Genomic DNA, 23,679 nt, shown 5'->3' with positions numbered 1-23,679 from the left:
AGCTATCCCAAAGCTCTCTTTTTTTTTTTTAAGTTTATTATTATTATACTTTAAGTTTTAGGGCACATGTGCAAAATGTGCAGGTTAGTTACATATGTATACATGTGCCATGCTGGTGTGCTGCACCCATTAACTCGTCATTTAGCATTAGGTATATCTCCTAAAGCTATCCCTCCCCCCTCCCCCCACCCCACAACAGTCTCCAGAGTGTGATGTTCCCCTTCCTGTGTCCATGTGTTCTCATTGTTCAATTCCCACCTATGAGTGAGAATATGCGGTATTTGGTTTTTTGTTCTTGCGATAGTTTACTGAGAATGATGATTTCCAATTTCATCCATGTCCCTACAAAGGACATGAACTCATCATTTTTTATGGCTGCATAGTATTCCATGGTGTATATGTGCCACATTTTCTTAATCCAGTCTATCATAGTTGGACATTTGGGTTGGTTCCAAGTCTTTGCTATTGTGAATAGTGCCACAATAAACATACATGTGCATGTGTCTTTATAGCAGCATGATTTATAGTCCTTTGGGTATATACCCAGTAATGGCATGGCTGGGTCAAATGGTATTTCTAGTTCTAGATCCCTGAGGAATCACCACACTGACTTCCACAATGGTTGAACTAGTTTACAGTCCCAACAGTGTAAAAGTGTTCCTATTTCTCCACATCCTCTCCAGCACCTGTTGTTTCCTGACTTTTTAATGATTGCCATTCTAACTGGTGTGAGATGGTATCTCATTGTGGTTTCGATTTGCATTTCTCTGATGGCCAGTGATGGTGAGCATTTTTTCATGTGTTTTTTGGCTGCATAAATGTCTTCTTTTGAGAAATGTCTGTTCATGTCCTTTGCCCACTTTTTGATGGGGTTGTTTGTTTTCTTCTTGTAAATTTGTTTGAGTTCATTGTAGATTCTGGATATTAGCCCTTTGTCAGATGAGTAGGTTGCGAAAATTTTCTCCCATTTTGTAGGTTGCCTGTTCACTCTGATGGTAGTTTCTTTTGCTGTGCAGAAGCTCTTGAGTTTAATTAGATCCCATTTGTCAATTTTGGCTTCTGTTGCCATTGTTTTTGGTGTTTTAGACATGAAGTCCTTGCCCATGCCTATGTCCTGAATGGTAATGGCTAGGTTTTCTTCTAGGGTTTTTATGGTTTTAGGTCTAACATTTAAGTCTTTAATCCATCTTGAATTAATTTTTGTATAAGGTGTAAAGAAGGGATCCAGTTTCAGCTTTCTACATATGGCTAGCCAGTTTTCCCAGCACCTTTTATTAAATAGGGAATCCTTTCCCCATTGCTTGTTTTTGTCAGGTTTGTCAAAGATCATATAGCTCTAGATATGCTTCCAAAGCTCTCTTAACCTTGTTATTTTGGGTTCTTATGAAGGCTTCATTATGTAGACATCATGAGCCATTGGTGATCGATTCAACCTTTAACTCCTCTCTGCTCCAATCTTCTAATCATGCCCTGGTCTTTGCCGTGAACAGCCCACATCCTGAAGCTATCTAGGGGCTGCCAATCATCAGTCATCTTATTAGTATACAAAAGACACTCTTATCTCTCAGGATACTTCAAGGGTTTTAGGGGCTGTATGCCAGAAAAGGAGATCAAAGAGCAAATATATATTTCACAATATCACAGTAAACAATTCCATTTACCATAGCATCAAAAATAATAAAATAACTTAGAAATAAATCTAACCAAAACTACAAAACATTGCTGAAATAATTTAAAGAAGATCTAAATAAATTGCAAGATACCCAGTGTTCATAGGAAACTCTGTTTGTGGGAAATTATGCCCTCTGGAAACTCTGTGTTCATGGATTGTAAGACAATATTGTTGAGATAACAATACTTCCCAGGTTTATCTGCAGAGTCAGTGCAACTCTTATCAAAATCCCAACAGTCCTTTTGTTCAGAAAAGGAAAAGACAATCCTAAAATTCATATGAAATTGAAAGGAACTATGAAATTAGCTGAGCGTGGTGGCACATGCCTGTAACCCCAGATACTCAGGATGGTGAGACAGGAGAATCGCTTGAACCCGAGAGGCGGAGGTTGCAGTGAGCTGAGATCGTGCCACTGCACTCTAGCCTGGGCGACAGAGCAAGACTCTGTCTCAAAAAAAAAAAAAAAAAAAAGGGAGCATGAGTACCCAATACAATCTTAATAATATTTTCAGAGAAATCACACTTACTGATTTCAAACATACTGCACAGTTACAGTAATCAAAAAATAAATGTGGTTCTTGCGTAAAGATAAAGTAAAAACGTGGTTTTTGCATAAAATTCTATGAAATAGAATTAAGAGTCCAGATATAACCCTATACATCTGTACTAAATTGATTTTCAACAAGTATGCCAAGACAATTAAAAAGGCTAAGAATTGTCTCTTCAACAGAAGGTGCTGAGACAACTGGATATCCATGTGCAAAACAATGAATTTGGTCCCCTTCATCACACCATACATAATAATTAACTCAAAATGGGTCAAAGACATAAATATAAGAGCTAAAAACAAACAAAATTTTACAAGAAAATATAGGGGTACATTTTCATGAACTTGGATTTGGCAGTGTTTATTTAGGTGTGACTCCAAACGCACAACCAAGTTTTAAGCTTTTGTGCATCAAAAATACTATCAAGAAAGTGAAGACACCCCACAAAACGGGATAAAATATTTTCATATCATATATCTGATAAGGTTCTCTCATCCAGAATTTAAAAAGAACAATTAACAGCCCTGCTACAAACAATTCATTTAAAAAATGAACAAAGCACTTGAAATAGACATTTCTCCAAAGATACACAAATGTCCAACAAGCACACAAAAAGATGCTCATCCTCATTAGTCATTAGAGAAATGCAAATTAAAACCACAATTAGATATCACTTCATACCCACTAGGATGGCAGTAACGATAAAACTGATTGAATCACTTCTAAAATGTCTTTCTCCACAGATTTATGATCTCACAAATTCCTGTTTTAATTATAGCAATTGTTCTAAGTTTAGTGTCTAGGTTATTCTGTTCAAGTGAACAGAATAATTCATGCACAAGCACAATTTATAGGTATTTAACAATTAAACGTCTGAAGATCGGAGGCAACGGCAAAATTATGAAAAATCCTAATGCTTAATTTTATGAAGCTACTACAAAACATGTTCTCAGAAAATATCTAAAAAACTGAGCAAATGTTTATTCTACATGGAAATGAGCAGGACATGAAAGTGCATATTCAAAATTATCCAAGCTTTGTAAGAGCTTAGAAAAAAGGAAAAGGAAATAGTGTTAATATTTCACTGTAAGCCCTGGAAAATGGGAGGCCGGCTTAATTATTTTCTTTTCATGTCAATTTTCTGAATTTTACAGTGTCAATATTGTGCATGCAATTCTTTTGCAATCAGGGGAAAAGAAAAGAAATCCTCAAGAAGTTAAGTCTGGGAATGACAAGTCAGTAAAAATTACGTAGATTGGGTCAAGATGGCAGCCTGAACACTGAGCAGTAGCGCATTTCTCTTGTCCTACCACAAATCCCCTTCAATGGAGGGTGGGGGGACGCGGGGAGGGAGGGGAAAGGAAAGAGCTAATTCCTGAAAGGTGGAAAGCAGAAGGGGCAGGGGCGCAGAGGGTTGAGGTTAGGTGAGGGGAGGGGCGCGTGCTAAACCAGAAGAGGTAAACCTATGCAGTGAGAGAGAGGTGGTTGTGGGCTCCACAGCTTCTGATTTGGAGGAAGCTGCGAGACCGAGAGCCTAGGAGCACCCCCCACGCCCAGGGCTGTGGTACAGGTTGGCGGGGGAGGGGCGCCACGCGGTGTTTGGCAGGAAGGGGAGGCCTCTCTACTGACCGGAAGCTGCGCTAGAAAAAGAGGGAGGAGACTGCGGCGCAGCAGCGACTAGTGGGAGTCCGATGTGGGAGAGGGGCTGCGGCCACCGCCACCGCCGCCGCCACCAGGAAGGCGGAGGACGCAGGAGCCAAGAGCAAGGGACGCCGCCACGGTCATCTTCGCCTGCCCCGCCGCCCTCTTAGAGACACTCATTGCCTACGGATCACCCTCTCCCAGCTTTTGCAAGCACCGGGCTGCTCGCCCGCTGATTTTCCTCCTCCATAGGCTCACTGCGGAGGCAACGGCGAGGTGTCCGATTTGTGCACTTGAGGCCCGCAATCCGGGACGGTGGGGAATCTGCGCCTCCTGGCCGGGTAGTGTTGGAAGCAGGGCGAGGGGAATGGGGAAACGCTTCGTATTTCACCGAACCGCAGATCTTAGCCAGACTGAGCTGGGGAGGAAGGTTACTGCAGGCACTCAGCCAGGGTGCCTTGATTTCCAGCTTTGCTATCTAGCTTTCGGGAGAAACAGGTGTGGGTTTACTGGGTGCGCTGATTAGGAGAAAAAGCTCTCCGTGTTATGCATTGATTTTGTTAATTTCCTTTCTCGGTCCACCTGGCAACTGTGCTCCTCCTCGCAGGCATGAAGACCCCGTTTGGAAAGGCAGCTGCAGGGCAGCGGTCCAGGACAGGCGCTGGCCACGGCAGTGTGTCTGTTACCATGATAAAGAGGAAGGCTGCACACAAGAAGCATAGGAGCCGACCCACCTCCCAGCCTCGGGGGAACATCGTGGGCTGCAGAATTCAGCACGGATGGAAAGATGGAGATGAACCTCTAACACAGTGGAAAGGAACCGTTCTGGATCAGGTACCTGTAAATCCCTCTCTGTATCTTATCAAATATGATGGATTTGACTGTGTTTATGGATTGGAACTTCACAGAGATGAAAGAGTGTCATCACTTGAAGTCCTTCCTAATAGAGTTGCATCATCTAGAATCAGTGATACACACTTGGCAGAAATAATGGTTGGCAAAGCAGTGGAACATATTTTTGAGACAGAGGAAGGTTCCAAAAATGAATGGAGGGGGATGGTCTTAGCTCAGGCACCTGTCATGAACACATGGTTTTATATTACCTATGAGAAAGATCCTGTATTATATATGTACCAGCTCTTAGATGATTATAAAGATGGTGACCTCCGCATCCTTCAAGATTCCAATGATTCTCCTCTGGCAGAGAGGGAGCCAGGAGAAGTCATAGACAGCCTGGTAGGCAAACAGGTGGAATACGCCAAAGACGATGGCTCCAAGAGAACTGGCATGGTCATTCATCAGGTAGAAGCAAAACCCTCTGTGTACTTCATCAAATTTGATGATGATTTCCATATCTATGTCTACGATTTGGTAAAAACATCTTAGAGGTCATCTTGAAATTTGCCAAATATATGAGACTCTAAATCTGTAGACACAGAAAGTCTTGATTGCTTTCCAGTTTGTAAGAACCATCTTCTCCCTTTTTGCACGTTTTGCTTGGCAAAAAATTGGAACTTCTGCCCTCTCATACGTTTTTGGAAGAAACCTTTTGCCCATCTGTCCAACCTTTTCACTGGTTCCTCTCCGCAATTTAACTGATTAGTGAGAAGGGTAAAGTCTGACATCCATTGGCTCATACTGTTTTTTATCTTGGGTGGTGTTAATAGATTAAAGGTAGCTGAACACCTCTCACCTCACTCTTTTTGGCACTTGGACTCTACACTCATTGAGGTGTGAAGCTTGCTGAGATATCCCATGTGACTGGCTGGGTAAGTGTCTTTCCAATCTCAAATCTCCCCCAAGTGGCTTCAAAAATCTAACATGGGAAAGAGTGGGAAGCCCATTTTGGTCTCTTGTTCAAGTTGCATTCTCAATTCTAACTGTACTAAAAGTAAGGCTAATAATTTTGCTCTCTTTCCGGTTCTTTCACCTATTGCTCAACTGTTTTAGAATTAAGAAGGTAATTACTTTGCATTTTAGTACCTAACCATAGGCTGAGAAACCTTGCAAAACTGATAAGAAGACAAGCATTTGGGGACCAAACTCCAAGTGGAGAGATCAAGATTTCTGGTGGAGCTTAAGTGAAAGGTTTTAGTCATCAGTGGCATTAGGGTCTCTCTTGTCTCCAATAGCTCTGGCTGGTATCTGCAGACATGGAGTAGGTTTTAACTGATAGAAGCTGTGCAGGCAGACTTTAGCACAAATGGTCTTTGCCGGCCCAGAGGAGCATTAAGCCAGGCTCTAGCTAGAGCCCTCAGTCACAGGCAAAGGCTGGGTTTGGCTGGGTTTGGACAGATCTGTCCAGAACCTCAAAATGAAAGAGGAGAAACCTAGAATCAAACTGAGATACAGATTTCTTTGCTGTGCTAAGAGAGACTCAAGTTTTAGATTTGATTCTTAGGAGACTGAATTCAGAGTCCCAGCATATGAGGTGGGCAAGGCACTTGTGAGAACCAAGAATGGCTGAAAGCAGGCTATACTTCCTTGCAGGGACTGGTGGGCTCATCTATTATGGTATCCCAGCAGGACTTGGAACACAGTCAGTGGTAGGTAATCTGTAGGCTTAATGATGTTTTAAGTGCTGGCATTGGTAGATAGAAATCTAATAGATTTTTGTTAGTGTTTTGATTTTTAACTATCCTGTTTCTTGGCTGGCCCTAAGAAACTCATATGCAGATAAGGGTGAGTTCTACTGTGGCAGAAAAGTAAACAATGGAAGGGCCTTTGAGCTTTCCATTATTAAAGAGCCATTGGTGGAGGTTAACCAAAGCCTAGGAAAGAAAAGTTGAAGTACAAGCATGGTTTTTGAGAGAAGCACCTGGCCAAAACCAAAGCTTTCTCATTGAGGTTCTCACAGAAGCTCCATTAGCAGTAACAGCCTAATAAGGCCATGGAGTTCTGCACATTTGGGGCTGGGACTCAAGGCAGTACAATCATATTGGGACTGTACTGCAAGATATCTTCCAAATTAGTTTAAGTTCACAGGTCATGGAGTCCAGACTACCGGCACAGATTGGCATCCTGCTGAGGATGAAACAAAGAAGATGTTCTCTTTTCTCCTATGTTTTATCTGTCTACTTTTGCTTTTTGATGCCACTAAGTCTCTACTATGATGTTTGACTGACAACAGCAATGTGGGTCTGTATTGCCCTATGTTCTAAGTCCTGGGGTCATATATTTGCTTAAAAAAACTGTTCTAGTGGCTGGGGACTAGTGTGCTTTCTAATTTTTTTGATGTGAGGTTGATATTGTGATAATCTTATGTCTTCTTGACCCTTTGGACTCTTTAATATGTATGACATGCAATTGTGGGGTTAGATTAATTCAACTCCTGAGGTCCTGAAGGAACTACACCCAGTCAAGAGGAAGACAGCCAAGGCTGCAGCTGCTGAAGGAACCCCATATCTGGGCAGACATCTTTGTGAGATCTATGTGGCTGAAATGAGAAAAACGAGAAATTGGGAAAGGCAGAGTTTTGGACTTTAATTATTTTGGACTTTGAATTAGAAATTTAATTTTGGGCAGAACTTTTTCCCTTGGAGTTTAATAGTTGATGGGGTGGGGGTGAGGTCATATAGTTCAAACTAAGGCATTTTTATTATGTGTTGATATTGTATTATTTGGAGTATTTTAATGCTATCTTTGGGAGTCATTGTATAATTGTTGTCAGCTATGTCAGGAAATATGGCTGGACATAATTGTAAATTAGGGCTGCAATTGTGATCAAATTTTCAGTCTAGGGTGTAATGTAGCCTTAGAGTTAATTTAATTACTGTTCTATTTTGACTTATTTCAGAGCCTCTTGGGGGCAAAAACAACTGCTCACCAATCTTACATTGATGGGAGCAGAACTTTTCTAAGATACTGTTGGTCTCCCTGGAAGGGGACAGCCACAGCCCTGTTTGTTGACCGGAGTCTTGAGCATTAACCATTGTGGCTTAAGAGAATGAAAATGTACAAGGGTATGATGGGATCTATCCTCTTCCTCTCTCCATGCTCCTGACTCAAGAAAAGGAAAAGACTTGCATCTCTCAAAAATGTTTGGAAGAAAGTTCTACCCATCTTCTCTTACACTCATTCAATCTTATGCTTGGGAGGAGGAATAACTTGATGAGATTGAGAAAATGGTTATAATGGATAGGCAGCTTAGGCCACTCTTGGATCTTGAGTTCGTTCCACACAGCAAGATGTGGGAAAGACTGCAGTCCTTCACTACATGGCTGGGTAAACATCTGCTTTCTAGACCCAACTATCTCTCCTTGGGGTGGGGGAATCCCAAAGTCCTTAGACTTATGATAGAAGTTCATTTCAACCTCAGGTCCAAGCCATGTTCTCCAATCCAGCTCTATCAGCTATAAAGCTGGTATCTATTTTGATTCTTTTTTACAGTTTTAATATATAAATTGTTTTTTAGAAAAATAACACATGCCTATGGTAAAAGTCAAACAGTACAAAAGGGTATACTATTAAAAAGTAAGTCTCTCTTCCTCCTTCTCACCCCTGGCCTCAGTTCCCTGGTCCCATTTTCAAAAAGTAACAACTGTTACCAGTTACTGATGTATCATTCCAGAGATATTCCATGTATTTACAAGCATATTGTGTGTGGGTATGTGTGTATCAGGTTTTTTTTTTTTTTTTTACACAAATGGTGGCATACTATACATGCTGTTCTGAATTTTGCTTTTTTCACTGAACAATATATTAAAGCTGATATCTTAATCCCTATTTGATTCCTGTGTATATTTTTTAATTGGTTCAGAATCTGGAAGGGAAGGAGGTGTAATTAATTCAAACCTTCAGACCCTAACCCAGTTTAATGAAAACTTACATGACCCTACAAACCCACAATTTCTGCCAGTCCAATTTTTCTCAATAGTAGGATGTGAAATATATGTGAACATAACGTATTCTCTGAGAGGAACTTCTCAAGAGAGGCCAGTATATTTTTACTGAGGGAAGTTAAAAGGAAAACCAATTATATATTGAAGCTGTGGGGAAAGTTAAGGTACTATATAATTAATAATCCAGAAATGAAATGAACAATTATTTTTTTCTGTTTAAACTTGCACTCACATCTACTGCAATATGCAAATTCATAGTTATAGCTTTGATTTGCCTTTTCTAACAGAACTTGCCTGCATGTAACAGGAAACCCATTTCAAACAGGCTTAAACTGTTACCAAACGTTGATCAATATAAATTTTAAAGAACTCTAGAGCTCAGATGGGCTTCAGGCATAGTTTGAATTGGGGCTCAGGCTCAGTGTTTATGATTCTTTAGAATTTTCCCTCTGTGTGTCAGTTTCATTCTCAGGCTGTTTTTTCTTATGGTAGCAAAATTGGACCAGCAGTTCCAGGCTACAGCAGTCCAATCTAGAGAAAGATAGATAACCTGTGTCCTATGATGTATTCTCAGCTGGCTTAGGTCAGATACTTTGACCAATCACTAAAATCTCAGGGATGAAATACACTGATTGGCTTAGCAAGGTCAGGTGTTCCATCCTTAACCTCTAGGGCAGTGGTCCCCAATTGTTTTGGCACCAGGAACTGGTTTCATGGAAAACAATTTTTCCACGGACAGGGTGGGTGAGGGGAGGGGGGTGGTTTGGGGATGATTCAAATGCCTTACATTTATTGTGCAATTTATTTCTATTATTATGTTCTAATATATAATGAAATAATTATATAACTCACCATAATGTAGAATCAGTAGGAGCCCTGAGCTTGTTTTCCTGCAACTAGACCGTCCCAAATGGGGGTGGTGGGAGACAGCAACAGATCATCAGGCATTAGATTCTCATAAGGAACATGCAACCTAGATCCCTTGCATGCACAGTTCACAATAGGGTTCATGCTCCTATGAGCATCTAATGCCACTGCTGATCTGACAGGAGGCAGAACTCAGGTGGTAATGCAAGTGATGGGGAGCAGCTATAAACACAGATGAAGCTTTGCTTGCTTACCCACCTGCCACTCACCTCCTGCTGTGCAGCCTGGTTCCTAGCAGGCCATGGACCAGTATTTGTCAGTGGCCCAGGGGTTGGGGACCCCTGCACTAGGGTATATCTCTCTGAAACCAGATGGATTTCCAGTAGAATCAAGGGCTTTGGGTAAATGAATAATGAATGCTATTCACCAATCACAAATATCTAGTATAGCTTCTTCATTTGAATACCTAGTATCCATGGACACATTTCTTCCTACACATCCTCTTTCAAAGAATGCCCACATGTAGGTGTGATAAATTCATGTCCCCAAAGGAGAAAAACCTGAAGTCTTATCTAGTTACTGCATTTAGCGTTAAGTTCAAGATCCCTAGTTGATATGCAGCCATCTTTAGATCCATCTTCCTTGCAGTCTGGTCACCTATACTTAAATTATAAACTACTCTTCTCAACATACCCAATATACACTAGTGGGGAGATAACCAGAGAAATATAATCAAAACTACCATTTGAAAAAGGGAGGAAATAGGAAACAATACATAGTAGTTTCTGGTCCAAAGCATATGTCATAACCTGTTAGACAAGGACTACCTATCCTGGCAGTTGAGTGACTCCTTTGGTCAAATACCTCTTTGTGTTTTCTGAGACGTTCTCTCTTGGAGGCATATCTTGGGTGGATGCCCTTTTTGGGGGTTGAACTGGGCATTCTACGCCACTTCTTGCAGCTGGGGGTTGAACAATTGGAGGTTTTTCAATTATTGGCTATAATTAGAGATTATTTAGTACAGTAGCTCTCACTTTAGTACACACCAGAATCACCTTGAGAACTTGTTAAAATACAGATTTCTGGGGCCCTCTTACAGAGATTCTGATTGAGCAAGTCTAGGGTGGGGTCCACAGGCTTATATTTATAACAAGTTCCCACATGAGACTGATGCTGCTGGGACCCCACATTGAAAATCACTGATTTATAGGTGGCAATTGAGTGAGGTCAGAGTTATTATTTCCTATACTTACCTGATAAGATTTACCTGGAGTGATTGTTAAATATAAATTGCTGAGCCCCATCTTAGATGTAATGAATCAAAATCTCTTGGGAAGGGACCTGGGGCAGCTGTACAAGATACCTCAGGTGATTCTTTATCATCAGTAATGATTAGGAAACACTGATCTAGGAAATTAGGTTTTTCTTGCCCCAATCTTATTTCCTAATAAGTCTTCCATCTGCTTGCCCTTGTTCTCACTAAGCTTAATTTGGGGCAAAAAAAACTTGGCTTTTCAAATCATACAAAGTTCCAAATTACCCACGTCTCTTTCCACTGGGATTTCACGAAACCAGTGAGTAAACAAGCAAAGTTTTATTTTCTTCTTTCACTGTTTTCAAGTAGGCCCATTTCAACAATGGAGATGTTATGCTTGATCTTGGCCTAAGAAGCACAGATCTGAGGGCCACATGCTTCCCAAGAAAGGGTGGAATAAGTGAAAAAAACAATAAAGTCAGCTGATTGGACATTAATTCCAGGTTTTACTAGCTCTATACTAGCAAGTTACTTAATCTTTGTGAATCTATTCCCCTTCTTGATAGAGTAACACTCTTTACTCAGTTCTGTTTAGAGGTATATGAGAAACTATATCCTTAGCATGTAACATAGTGCAGCACAGATGCTTAATAAAGGTGAATTCCCTTTAGTTCTCAAGAGGGTAAACCGCATGTCCTTTTGGTTAACCTTTATATTTAGCAATGCTCCAGTGACATGTAACTAGTGAATATAGGTCTAGAAATTCTATTACTGAAATGTGAAAGAAATTATTTAAATAATTCTTTAGATGTACATAGCTCTTTTAATCTCTGCTAAGAACTGAGTTTGTCTTCCCAGAGAGCTCGTTAATCTTTATAACATTACTGGACAGTTAAGAGAGCAGGGTTATTATCCTGAATGCAATCATTCATTCATTCATTCAGCTACTTTTTGATGGATTTGCCCAATAGTGATTAATGAGATAGATACTGTCCATTCTGTCAGGGAGCTTGCATTTTCATAGAGGGGAGAAAAGCAACAAAGATATAGACAAATAACCTAAATAACGTATATAATTTCAGAGAGTGATAAGTTGTATGAAGAACAAAAAAGCAGAGCAATGGATAGAGATGAACTGAAATAAGGGAACTACTTCAGCAAAAGGTTTTCAGAGGAAGGCCTGAGTGGATATTAGCAAATAACTAAAGAAGCCAGCCCATGCAATGATTTGAGGAAGGAGTGTTCTAGAGAGAAAAAAAAAAGTTGAAAGGCTGGAATACCTGATGTCATTTATCCATAGCTATTAATTCAGTAATGTGTTTAACATTGAAACCTAGGGCCTGTGATTCTTCTCTACTGTTCTGCACAGCTAACACTATACCTCTGTTGTTTTCTGGTATGTTTTTGGAGTTTTTAAATATGTTTTTGTTTGTTTGTTTGTTTGTTTTTTGAGACAGAGTTTTGCTCTTGTTGCCCAGGCTGGAATGCAATGGCCCAATCTCGGCTCACCGCAACCTCCACCTCCTGGGTTCAAGCAATTCTCCTGCCTCAGCCTCCCAAGTAGCTGGGATTAAAGGCATGCAACACCATGCCTGGTTAATTTTGTATTTTTAGTAAAGACATGGTTTCACCATGTTGGTCAGGCTGGTCTCGAACTCCTGACCTCAGGTGATCCGCCTGCCTCGGCCTCCCAAAGTGCTGGGATTACAGGCATGTCCCACCATGCCCGGCCTTAAATATGTTTTTCTATTGTTACCCTAGAAAGCAAGTAAAGTGGCTAAGAGGTCACTGATTAAATGGAAATGGGGCAGATTTCTTCCTCTACCCCAAATCTATGAAACAGGTGCATAACATAAAGTTGAAGCTCACATGTAATGTAATGAATGTGTATACCTATTTTTCTGGTTACATTTTCAAGCACATACTACAAGACATTTGTATTATTAGTTTAAATCATTTGCCCTTGGAGGATGTCGGGATGTCTGTAAACATTTGTTGGACACCTAGTATGTGTTGGGCACATCTTAATCTGCACAGGATACTGGAAGCTGTGTGTTACTACCTCCATTTTTCAGATAAGGAGATAAAGCTTAAAGAGAAAAAGGAAACCAAGGTCACACAGCTGGTAAGAGTGCTGGACTGAAACTAGCTCTCTTGATGCCAAGTAATACTCTAATTATTATTTTTTCCTAATATTTGCATAAAGAAATGGGAAAGAAACAGTAGCACCAAGGGGGAAGTCCAGGTGATTCACAGCTGTGATTTTCTCCATGACTCATTCATATTCTTCCCTCTCTATCACCCTCTTTTACACACACTTTGTTCCTACTGTTAAATCTACTTAATTCATTCATTTGTTCAACAAATTTATTCAGTGCCTACTTTGTTCCAGGCACTTTAACTAGGCATTTGGGATATATCATGAACAAAGCATTCAGTGATGCCTGTTCTCATGGAGCTTACATTCAAGCAAAGGGAGGCTAACAATTAAAAAAATAATAATAATAAGTAAATTATGTGGGATGTCAAAAATTGATAACTGTTATAAAAAAGAAAATTAGAACAAGGGAAGAGGGAAGGGAAGTGGTAGGTCACCATGGTAAATAGGGAGATTGGGGTGGACTTCATGGAGAAGGTAATATTTGAGCAAATAAATGAAGGAAGTGAGTTAGCCAAGCATATATCTAGAGAAAGAGCATACTAGGCAAAAGGAACTACTAGAGGAAAGGGCCTAAGAGATAAGTGTGTTTTTGGCATGTTCAAAGACTAACAGGGAGGCTTATTTAGCTAGAGCTACATAGGTGAAGGAGAAAGACATAAGAGAAGTCAGAGAGGAAATAAGGGTCTAAATAATATAAGGCATTGTAAAGACTTGGTATTTACTCTGCATGAAATGGGGAGCCTGTCACAAGTTGGGTTTTCCCAGGAAACAGACCCAGAAACAAAGTTAATCTTGTAGAAAATTTATTAAGCAGCGCCCTTGGGGTCAATACCTGGGGAAGAAATGGGAAAGCAGCATGAGCACAAAGAAAATGAAGCTCTAAAAAGACTCAGTTACAGTGTCAACCACACCCACAGGAAGCTGTGGAACTAGAATGGCCCTTCAGAGTTGGGGTAATATTTACAGGCCTTTCAACCCCTACACTAATCCGTCTTTGGATATGGGCTGCCCCAGGAAGGGGTGTTGCATTGGACAAAGTTGCTTTCAGCAGCTGAGGCAATCTCTAATGGGGGTGAGAGCTGAAGCAGCATAATAAGTCCATCACTGAAGCATAACCTGGGTGTTGCATCCCATGTCCACAAACCCACTGTGGATTTTCAGCAGAGAATTGACCTCACTTATGTTTCTAAAAAAAATCTCTCTGCTGTTTTAAGGACGGGCTATAAAGGAGAAAGTGAGGAAGCAGGGAAACTAGTTAGAGTATTGCAGTATCCCATGTGTGAGATAATGATATCTGAGAGGTAACAATGGAGGTGGTGAGAGGTATTTAAATTTGGGGTATATTTTGAAGGAAGAGTAAGTAGAACTTTCTCACAAATTAGAAGTGAAATGTAAGGAAAGAGAGGAGTCATGGATGGCTCCAAAAAACAACTGGGAAGATGGAGTTGCCACTGATAGAGATGAAGAAGGCTATGGTTTGGATGGGTGCTAGGAAGAGGAGAGGCTAGGAAATCAGTTTTGGACAAGTTGAGTTTGAAGGTGTTTTTAGGACACCTAAGTGGGGCTGTTGAGCAGTTATTGGATATATGAGTGTGCAGTTCATGGGAGAGGTCTGACTAAGCTGGATACATAAGTTGGAAATTTCTCCATGTAAATAATACTTAAAACCATGGGACTGTATGAGATCACCCTAGGGAATGGGTGTACATAGAGAACAACAGATGACCATGGACAGAGACCTGGGTCTTAAAGAGATCAGAGAGAAGAGGAGACACAAACAAGAGACTGAGAAGTCACCACCAGTGAGGTAGGAGGTAAACGAAGTGTGATGTCTTGGAAGTCCTTTTTGGCCTTCCTCCTTCCCATAAATCTCTTTGTGACAATTTTTTTTCACTTAATCTCAAATGTCAGCTCCTCCACTGTACTTTTTTTTTTTGCTTTTCAGCTCCTTTGAATAAACCTGCCCACCACCAAGAACCCATACATGACTTTCTTTTCATTGTATCAAAGTAATGTGTCCACCGGTGTGAGCACCAGCAACTCACTTCTTCCTCAGACATCTCTAAAGCTGGAAAGATTTTGAGGGACAATATGGTTTCCTTCACCCCACCCCAATGTTATGAATGAGACCAGCAGACCAACAGCAAACACCTAGAAGGTAAGAGGTTATTTTTTTAATATCCTCTTCCAACCCTATAACACGGCAGAAAGCAAATGGAATGGATGGAACAAGTGTCAAAAAACAGTGTCTTCGTGAACGAGAGAGAGGGGAGGTGGGCTCTGAAAGCCTAACTCAAAGCTCAGTTGACTAATTAAAGAAGGAAATTAGAGGGCCGTGCTGGTATGTGCCTGTAGTTCCAGCTGCTGGGATGGCTGAAGTGAGAGGATCCCTGAGTGCAGGAGTTCAAGTCCCATCTGGGCAACATAGTGAGACCTCCGTCTCTAAAAAACTAAAATAAAAGAAGGAAGTCAAGGCCAATGCAAGGAGAGACCTAGTTAACCTACGGCTCTATTATATCAGTCCTCTGTATTATACATACATAGCCAAGCACTACCCAGATGCTATCATTCAGTGATCTGCCTCTTCTTACCAGCATTTAGTTATGGAACACAAAATATTTCTAGTGCAGATGGCCTCAGCGGGGTCCCCAGTAGTCAAGCCCCACCCTAGCATAGTACTGACCTTGCAGAGCCTTTGCTCATCCCACTACTCAGGTCTATTGAAACTGTTGATTCCCATGGATATCTGTTGATTTATTATTTGCTGAATATTTGTTGATAACTGTAGATATTCGTTGGCTTTAGGGCCTCCCTTGCTTAAACACTGAAGTACACAAATCACTGCACACACACTATCAGATTCACCTACACAGTAATTCAAATGGTGCTTGGCCCACTTCTTTCCAAAACCTCAGACATTTGGAATGCTATCAGTTACCCTGTGTGAGATTATGACTGTTTCTTAAGAGATTCCATTCTGCATGGGAAGAGAGAAAAGAACTGAAGAGTAGTGGGATGGCTGGGGATAGGGTAGAAAATCCCGAAGTTTTCTAATCCTCACCTCTTATTCCTTGTCTCTCACTCTCCTTTTTCCCCTCATTCACTAAAATGTGAGTACCCTGCACACATGAGTACCACTAGCTGCGGGGCACGTAAAGAACAGATGTCTCAAGAATGACTGTTGAAGACTATCACCCTGCACAAGGAAAGGCAGGTTTTGGAATAAATATTAACATATCAGTATTGTCTGAAATTGATGATGCCTTTTAAAGTGGATAGTTTCACAGAATGGAAATGCAGTTTGTAATTTTGCATGACAAATGGGGCCACTAAACTGCATGACAGCATTACATAATTTGCCTGGAATGAAGACCACCTTTTCAGCCCAGCATTCAAGGCCCTTCATGATCTGGCTCCTTTCTACCTTTGTAGCTTAACTATTTACTACTGCACTATTTACTACTACTCCCTGGTCCTTATGTTTCAGGCCATTTCCTTCAACAGTCCAAGTTGTTTCAAGTCTCTTGGTTTTTGCACTTGTTTCTCCTGCCTGGAATGTGCTTCCTCTCACTGTATTACCTGGGTGGAAACAGGATTTACTTAAACATTTCATATCTGAAGTCTTTAATTAACTCCACAGCTTGGTCAGTTGATCGCTCTTTACTCTTATATCCTTTATCCCTTTGTTACAGTATTTACTGCTACCTCCTGTTCCCCCAGAATGACAGCTTCTCTGTGATCTCTTCAGAGGCAACAGCTGTGTGGTTGAATTCCTCTTCATATTCTAGACATTGCCCAGCACAGACAAGGTTCTTTCTGGGGCATCAGAAAGTATTTTTTGACTAAGTGACTGGCTGAGAGAAGCAATGCTGGCCCTGGGTATTTTCTTCTCAAGACAAGTAGAAGGGATTTGCCACGAGAGTACACAGAAGCACTGGAGGAGAAAAGAACTGAGGTGACAGTAACAATCTTACGGCCATTCTTTCAGATGATAACTTCCAGTGCTTCTGTGAAGTCAGATGTTTCCCTCCCTTTTCTCACAAGAAGAAACTGAGAAGGGAAGTGGCAGGTCTCCCAGGTCCCACAGCCAATCAGCAGTGGGGCTGGAACTCCAATCTTGGGCTCCTAACACCAGACCCTAAACTTCCTGCTCCAGCTCCCCTGAATCTGGGCAGGAGTTATAGCTCAAGCCTCACCTGGATGCATTCAGGATAAGGGGTTTCTCCATATGTTGCTTCTGGCCCTGAGAATTCCATCATGATCCTGGGTGGTCCGTGATGCTGTCCAGGGTGAGCCCATTTACCCTGAGAGGATGTAGTACCTCTCCAAGTAACCATGGAGTCAAGTGTCTATCTCTGGCCAGCCTCAGGACAACAAAGATGTTTTTTCACCCATCACTGAGCTGTACATTGTGAACAAACTTGGGGAAGCAGCAGATACTGGAGAACCTTCTTGCTCCACTTCTACCATCTATTGCCTGTGAGACATGAGGAAGTCAGTCAACTTCTCTTCCTTTTGGACCCATTAATTCCTGAAACAAAATGAAAGGCACAGGGAATTGAGGGTGGGGTATGGTACCAATAAGCCATGCACCTCACAGGCTTTTTGTGATGCTCTAGTCATATAATGAGCAAAGATACGCTTGAGAAGTGTAATGGGATATTTAAGTTTAAAAAAATGTTACCATAAATCCGTGAGTGAATATTACTCTTGCAGGAAAATGCAGATAGGAAATAAGTATAAAATCCAGAAACCAGTTTAATGTCTGCAGTGCTCATCTATGCCATGATAGGAATTATAAGAGAGTTTAAAGCTGTAGATTTTGGGATTTGAAGTTGAGGAACTTTTTATCCATTGGTAGTTTAAAGTTTACATCAACAATGTCATAAACCTGGACCTTTAGCTGGCCACCTTTGAAAGTATATAGAGAAGATATGCATGAGAATAAAGGTACCCACAGGGGGAAAACCAAATCACAAAATGAAACAAACAAACAAAAACTTTATCATGATTATAACATTTGAATCTGCGGAATTTTTCTTTTTTTTTTTTTTTTTTTTTTTTGAGATGGAGTCTCACTCTGTCTCCCAGACTGGAGTTCAGTGGTGTGATCTTGGCTCACCGCAACCTCCATCTCCTGGGTTCAAGCAATTCTGTCTCAGCCTCCCAAGTATCTGTGACTACAGGCGCCAGCCACCAACATGCCTGGATAATTTTTGTATTTTTAGTAGAGACGGGGTTTCACCGTGTTGGCCAGGCTGGTCTCAAACTCCTGACCTCAGGTGATCTGCCTGCCTCGGCCTCCCAAAGTGCTGGGATTATAGGCGTGAGCCATTGTGCCAGTCCTGAATCTGTGGATTTAGAGAGGCTTTAGGCCTCTTCTTCCCTCTGTTTGTCCCAGTATTATTAGTCAATACATTGCTTTCATTTTCTGGCACTTACCAAAAAAAAAAAAAAAAAAAAAGATTTTAACTAATATGTTTCTCTTTATTTTTTTTCTTTTTAATGCCGGTAATGTTCTGTTCCACGAAAGGAAATGCCAATTTGTTACTTAGATGTACAGAAGATTGTTAACTGGGTATATGGAAATTAAGACTGTAAGCATATACAGACAAGGACTGGTGGTAAGGACAGAAAAATAGAATTTAAGAGCTGAGCGGGCCTTGAGATTGTCTAGTCTCCCTCCTCATTTGTACAGAGTATGAAACAGGTCCAGAGAGTGGAAAGGGTTTAAAGTAACAGTAAAGTCCTATAGGAGTCACATCTTAAATCAGTATGTCTGACTCCCAGCCACGCTGCTACTGCTGCTGCCCCTTCTTCTTTTGTCCCTTTTTTTTTTAATGAAGGAAATTAAAAAAGAGAGATACATTTTTAGTTCTTATTTTATTCCAACCCCATTTTTTTCCTTTGTCACTGAACTGTAGTTGATATGTCCTTCCTACTAGTTTATTTTTTCACTATATATGTATCCCCAAAATATATATTGTTTTCATGTTTTAAATTTTTACCCATATAGTGTACTATGCCAGTATTTTTGTGTCCTGCTTTTTTCACTCTATTTTTGTGACCTTTTCATATGGATATATAAAATGCCATTTTGAGGCTATACCACAATGTATATATTCCCAAAGAATGAATATTTAGGTAATTGTTAGTTTGGGATTTTTTGTTTGTTTGTTTGTTTGTTTTTAATTCTTGTTCTAAAATATCCTTACACATTTCTCCTTTTGCACATGAGTTTCTGTTGTGCATATGCCTAGAATTGCTGGGTCATAGGGTGGGCATATCTTCGATTTTGCTAGAGAATACCAAACTTCTCTTCAGAATAATTACATTGGTGTGTCAGGTGGAACCAGAATCTGCTCTGAGTACATCACAAGATTTAGTGAGGATCCAAGCAGAACGAGAGTGTGAAAACACGTGTGAAGTTGTTGACAGTGCTGTGTCATGAATCGTGAAGGGGCAATTTTAAGTCAGCATATGGACAACAATGGTCATAGGTAGACACTGGATAAATGACCAACTTGTCCTATGAACGAGGTCTTAATTTTATCTACCTTAGGACCAAGTCCAGAGAATCAGCAAAAATGATTACATTTAATTATATCTTCATGTTTTGTGAGGGCTTTAGATCTGATATAAACATACAGGAAAAAATCCTTTTTAATAAAGCTGGAAGAGACATAATAGCATCAGTTTCTAGGCAGAAAATCAGCCCTATACAAATTCTAAAGGCCGGTTACAAACTGGACATGTTTTAACATGGTTTAGAATGTTTTCACCGAAAAACTAGCACTGTGCCTTTGTCTCTGAGAAAAATAGATAAATGTGTCAATTATGTGTTTACAGTTTAATTCATATTCAGTTATATTTTGCAGCTTAAAAGGCCACTAACAAAAAAATAGAACATAACAAAATAAATCTCACTTGGAATACTGGTTGTTTTGTTTGCTGGTTGGTTCTTTTAGTGTACTTTCCTTTTTACTGTGTTTTTGTTTCTGGGTTAAGATGGTGGCAAACTGGTGATGCTTCATCCACTTTTACTCTCTCACTGAATAATCCGTGATGGACTGGAGAATCTCAATGATTGGTTCACCATACTCTGGCAGAAATTCCTACTGACTGCCATATAGGTAGGGCTTGACTAAGAAACTCTTGGTAACCAATGCAGACTCAGACCTCTTGAAAAAAAAACAGCAGGGCCAAGCTGGATAAAAGCCAAAATTACTATGTTTGCCAGATTATACTATCAGGTTTTGTAGAACAGCTAGGACTCTCATATACCTAAAGATAGTGAAAAGATGTACAGAGATTGCTGAGGTTGGAAATATATGTTGAGTTTAATCTAACACTGTAATCTACAATGGCCTTTCAATGAAGATTTAAGGAATTTGGAATCTGTTCTGCAGGCAGAAGGGAAAGTACTGATGATTTTGAGCAGTGACAGTAGGATCAGATGCATGCTTTAAAAGGTCCAGAAGTATAAAGGGTATATGTATATTAGGGCTGGAGTGGCTGGAGGCTGGGAGACAAACTTATTGTAAGACTCCACATAAGATCATATTTACCTCACTGAGTCCTGTCCTCAGGTAAATACTGTTAATTAAAAGGGTTTCACCATTTACAGAGCTTTCAGATTATTTATCCTTAATATTATTATCCCCACATGTGCTCATGAGCAAGCCTCTCAGGATCTTCTGCTCCAGTCTTGTGACGGTAGCATGTTCCTGCTTCTGGTGGTGCTAAATCCTGGGCAATCATCTCTCCTAGGAACAGCTGTTCTTCATGGGTGACTGCTGTGAAACCAACAGGATGGCCTCTTTTCTATTTAATTCTAAGAGTGGGCATAAGGTAAGCGTTTACAAGATTTTACTGAAAGTTTTGGAATGTAAGAAGGAAAATGCTACACTGAATATAATTACAACTATTCAGGCACAGACGCATCCCAGAGTCTCCTACCAAGTTGACTCTCCTGTCTGTCTTCCTTTTCTGCCTTCACTTGGCTTCAGACAGCTCACCTTCCAACCACTGGAAGTGTTTATAGCATCTCCACATCTGTCCACAAGGTGGAGTTCAAGGCCAAATTTTTCACCAGCCCCAGATACTGAAAGGAGTACTTTTTCTTCATTCATAGTCAAGGTAAGGCCTGCCTCCTAGGTCTTCATTTCCTGTTCATACATTGAATCTGACAGTGGCAACATATTCCCTTTGGAGGAAATTCTGTCTAGGCCTAAAGCAGTGTGGTCTAGCTTTATGGTTTGATTAAAGACAATCACACAATGTCCAATATATTTCCTACATCACATGTAGGCCATCAACAGTCTGATCAAGGTTTGGCTATGTCAAGTCCAACACAGCTCCTAGGTATCAAATGATCATAAACTCTGGAGGTTCACTCTCACTCATGGCACCTGTCTTAGCCTATTTTCTGTTGCTTATAACAAAATACCTGAAAATTTATTTAAAAAAATAAAATTTATTTCTTACAGTTCTGGAGGCTGGGAAGTTCAAGATTGAGGGGCCACATCTGGTGAGGGCCTTCTTGATGGTAGAAACTCTCTGCAGTCCTGAGGTAGCACAGGGTATCACATGGCAAGGGGACTAAGTATGCTAACATGGTAGCTTAGGTCTCTCTTTCTCTTCTTATAAAACCACCAGTTCTACTTCCATGATAATCTGTCAGTGGATTAATCCATTCACAAGGGCAGAACCCTCATGTTCCAATCACCTGTTAAAGGCCATACCTCTGAATACTGCCACATTGGAGATAAAGTTTCAACATAAGTTTTGGAGGGAATATTCAAACCATAGAAGTTCCTTTCTGTGTATTTTTATGCATGCATGTACACATGTGTGTAGAGACACAGAGAGGACCAGAGAGGCAGAAAACGCATATATACACCTGTACATTAAATCCATCTATGTGCACATATACGAAGTTGTAGAAATAGAACCATAGTATATATCCTCCTCTATAAATTTTTCCACTTAATAGAAAGTGAACATGTTTGTAGGTTCTTATATGCAGAGTTACTTCTTTGTATAGTATTCCATTGTGTGAATAAAGCATAATTTATTTAGCAAATCCTTGTTGATATATATTGGGACAGTTTCCAAAATTTGGTTATTATGAACAATGCCACCAAGAACATTGTCATACACATTTATTGTGTACTTATGCATGAATTTCAATAGTGACACGTTAATTCAAATATTTATTTCTTATCTTTCCAGGTAAAATATTGGGTAGGTCCTTTGGAGTTCTAGACTCAGTTTGAGATTACAGAAGATATGCTCAACATCCTCCTTTGACCTGGTCCCAGTTTCACCATATTTGATAGATGCTTTATAGTCTCTGGTAAGGAGGTGTACAATTCTCTGATTTTATTACAGTTTTTAGGGAATTTTATTTTGTTCATTTCAACAAGAAAAATTACATAAACAGGTAACAGCTCCACTAAAAGCTGTTTTAAATGAACAAAATATTGGACTTTGTGAACAAATATGATACTTTTTCTTTCTGCAATTATTGGCTAGCAATCTTATTTTACTAAATCTATACTGACAAATTTAATTTGGTCCATTTATTTGAGTTTAAAGACTATTTCAAACTCTCCCCAGTGAAACAGTCATGGGCCATTGCTATCCTCAAAAGAACTAAATATATAAGTAGCAGCTTTCCTCAAAAAAGATGATAAAGTCTTCTTTTCCCTTTAGAGCATAAATTTCAGTGGCAGGTAAAACTATTTTAGCAACAATATGCTCGCTTCTTCCATGATATCTTTTTCTTCCCTACTAAGTTGAAAGTTTTTCTCAGTTTCCATAGCCACTCACAAGTTTTTCTCTACCTAACTGAAGTTGCCCTCTTCTGCTGGTCATTAGGACATTAACTTTTAGAATGATTTCTGTTTCAGCCTCTTGTTTTGAAGGCAGGCTTTTAATTTCCTCAGAGAAATTGCAATGGAACGAAAATTTGTTCTCTCTTTTACATATGTACACTTGTATAAGAGATGTAATGTTTTTAAATAAAATTTTTAATTCATGCAAAAGCATGTCTCTAACAGTGTGAAGGTTATAAAGATTAATAATAGTAGAAATATCCCTGTACCAATCACACAGAATAATTCTAGTCAGATACAGTTTTTGTAAGGACAAAAAAGAAAATAGATCTAAAAAGGTAAATAAGAGAGATCATTGCATAGTCCTTTACAGTTTAACAAAGGTTGTTTAGAAAGGACCCGCTCCATACTTATCCGATTCTCCATTTTCCAATGAATTTCCTTTCCAAACAATGTACAGTATTCTCAATATCTATCAAAATTCCATAAAAGTTATGACTGCCAATTTATACAAACTGTCCACCAAGATGTTTTCTCCCAAACATCGCATTCTGGAACCAAGCCATTAAAGACTTGGACTGTGACACAGTTTTCATTATGAGAACCATACACATTGGTGTAATTACCCTCACCTCCCATTTACTACCCTATAAAGGGAATCCCTATGGCCTTAGGCTTACACACACATCTAGGAGCTCTAAGGACCAGGAAAAGTTAAAAGTGGACCAACCACTCAATAAGGTGGCTCTTCAGACCCTTCAGTGCCTACCATGAGGGGGAACAATTCCACAGGAAATGGCTTAGGCAGAGTCATCCCAAACCTAAGCTGCCTCTACTGGCTAGAAATCAACTGTG

General features: G+C 40.1%; 1 protein-coding gene and 1 long non-coding RNA gene across 7 annotated transcripts; both read left to right on the top strand.

Moving 5' to 3' along the window:
* The first annotated feature begins 3,876 nt into the window (after positions 1 to 3,876).
* SPIN3 (spindlin family member 3) lies at positions 3,877 to 8,586 on the top strand. 4 transcript variants are annotated; one of them, XM_016943834.4, is made up of 2 exons: positions 3,877 to 4,202; positions 4,469 to 8,586. In XM_016943834.4, exon 2 carries the CDS (start codon positions 4,471 to 4,473, stop codon positions 5,245 to 5,247), a length of 777 nt encoding a protein of 258 aa, XP_016799323.1. In that variant the 5' UTR covers positions 3,877 to 4,202; positions 4,469 to 4,470; the 3' UTR covers positions 5,248 to 8,586. The 4 variants fall into 4 exon arrangements, with proteins under 4 accessions (XP_016799323.1, XP_016799325.1, XP_009437440.2 ...); XM_016943836.4 differs by having other exon boundaries at positions 4,006 to 4,137; XM_009439165.5 differs by having other exon boundaries at positions 4,050 to 4,176.
* Positions 8,587 to 14,930: 6,344 nt separating this feature from the next.
* Positions 14,931 to 23,043, top strand: LOC134809331 (uncharacterized). 3 transcript variants are annotated; one of them, XR_010154787.1, is made up of 4 exons: positions 14,931 to 15,143; positions 20,756 to 20,836; positions 21,475 to 21,515; positions 22,220 to 23,043. It is a non-coding gene; the product is annotated as an uncharacterized LOC134809331 (long non-coding RNA). The 3 variants fall into 3 exon arrangements; XR_010154785.1 differs by lacking the exon at positions 21,475 to 21,515 and having other exon boundaries at positions 15,008 to 15,143; positions 22,220 to 22,343; XR_010154786.1 differs by lacking the exons at positions 21,475 to 21,515; positions 22,220 to 23,043 and adding an exon at positions 20,918 to 21,011 and having other exon boundaries at positions 15,008 to 15,143.
* Positions 23,044 to 23,679: the final 636 nt, after the last annotated feature.

Source organism: Pan troglodytes, chromosome X (genome assembly GCF_028858775.2).
Source record: "Pan troglodytes isolate AG18354 chromosome X, NHGRI_mPanTro3-v2.0_pri, whole genome shotgun sequence".
Taxonomy (NCBI): Eukaryota; Metazoa; Chordata; class Mammalia; order Primates; family Hominidae; genus Pan; species Pan troglodytes.
This window is presented reverse-complemented; position numbering and strand designations above follow the sequence as displayed.

Bases quoted from the DNA above. Each gene is read 5' to 3' on its own strand.
- SPIN3 (XM_016943834.4), top strand. From the start codon at position 4,471: ATGAAGACCCCGTTTGGAAAGGCAGCTGCAGGGCAGCGGTCCAGGACA.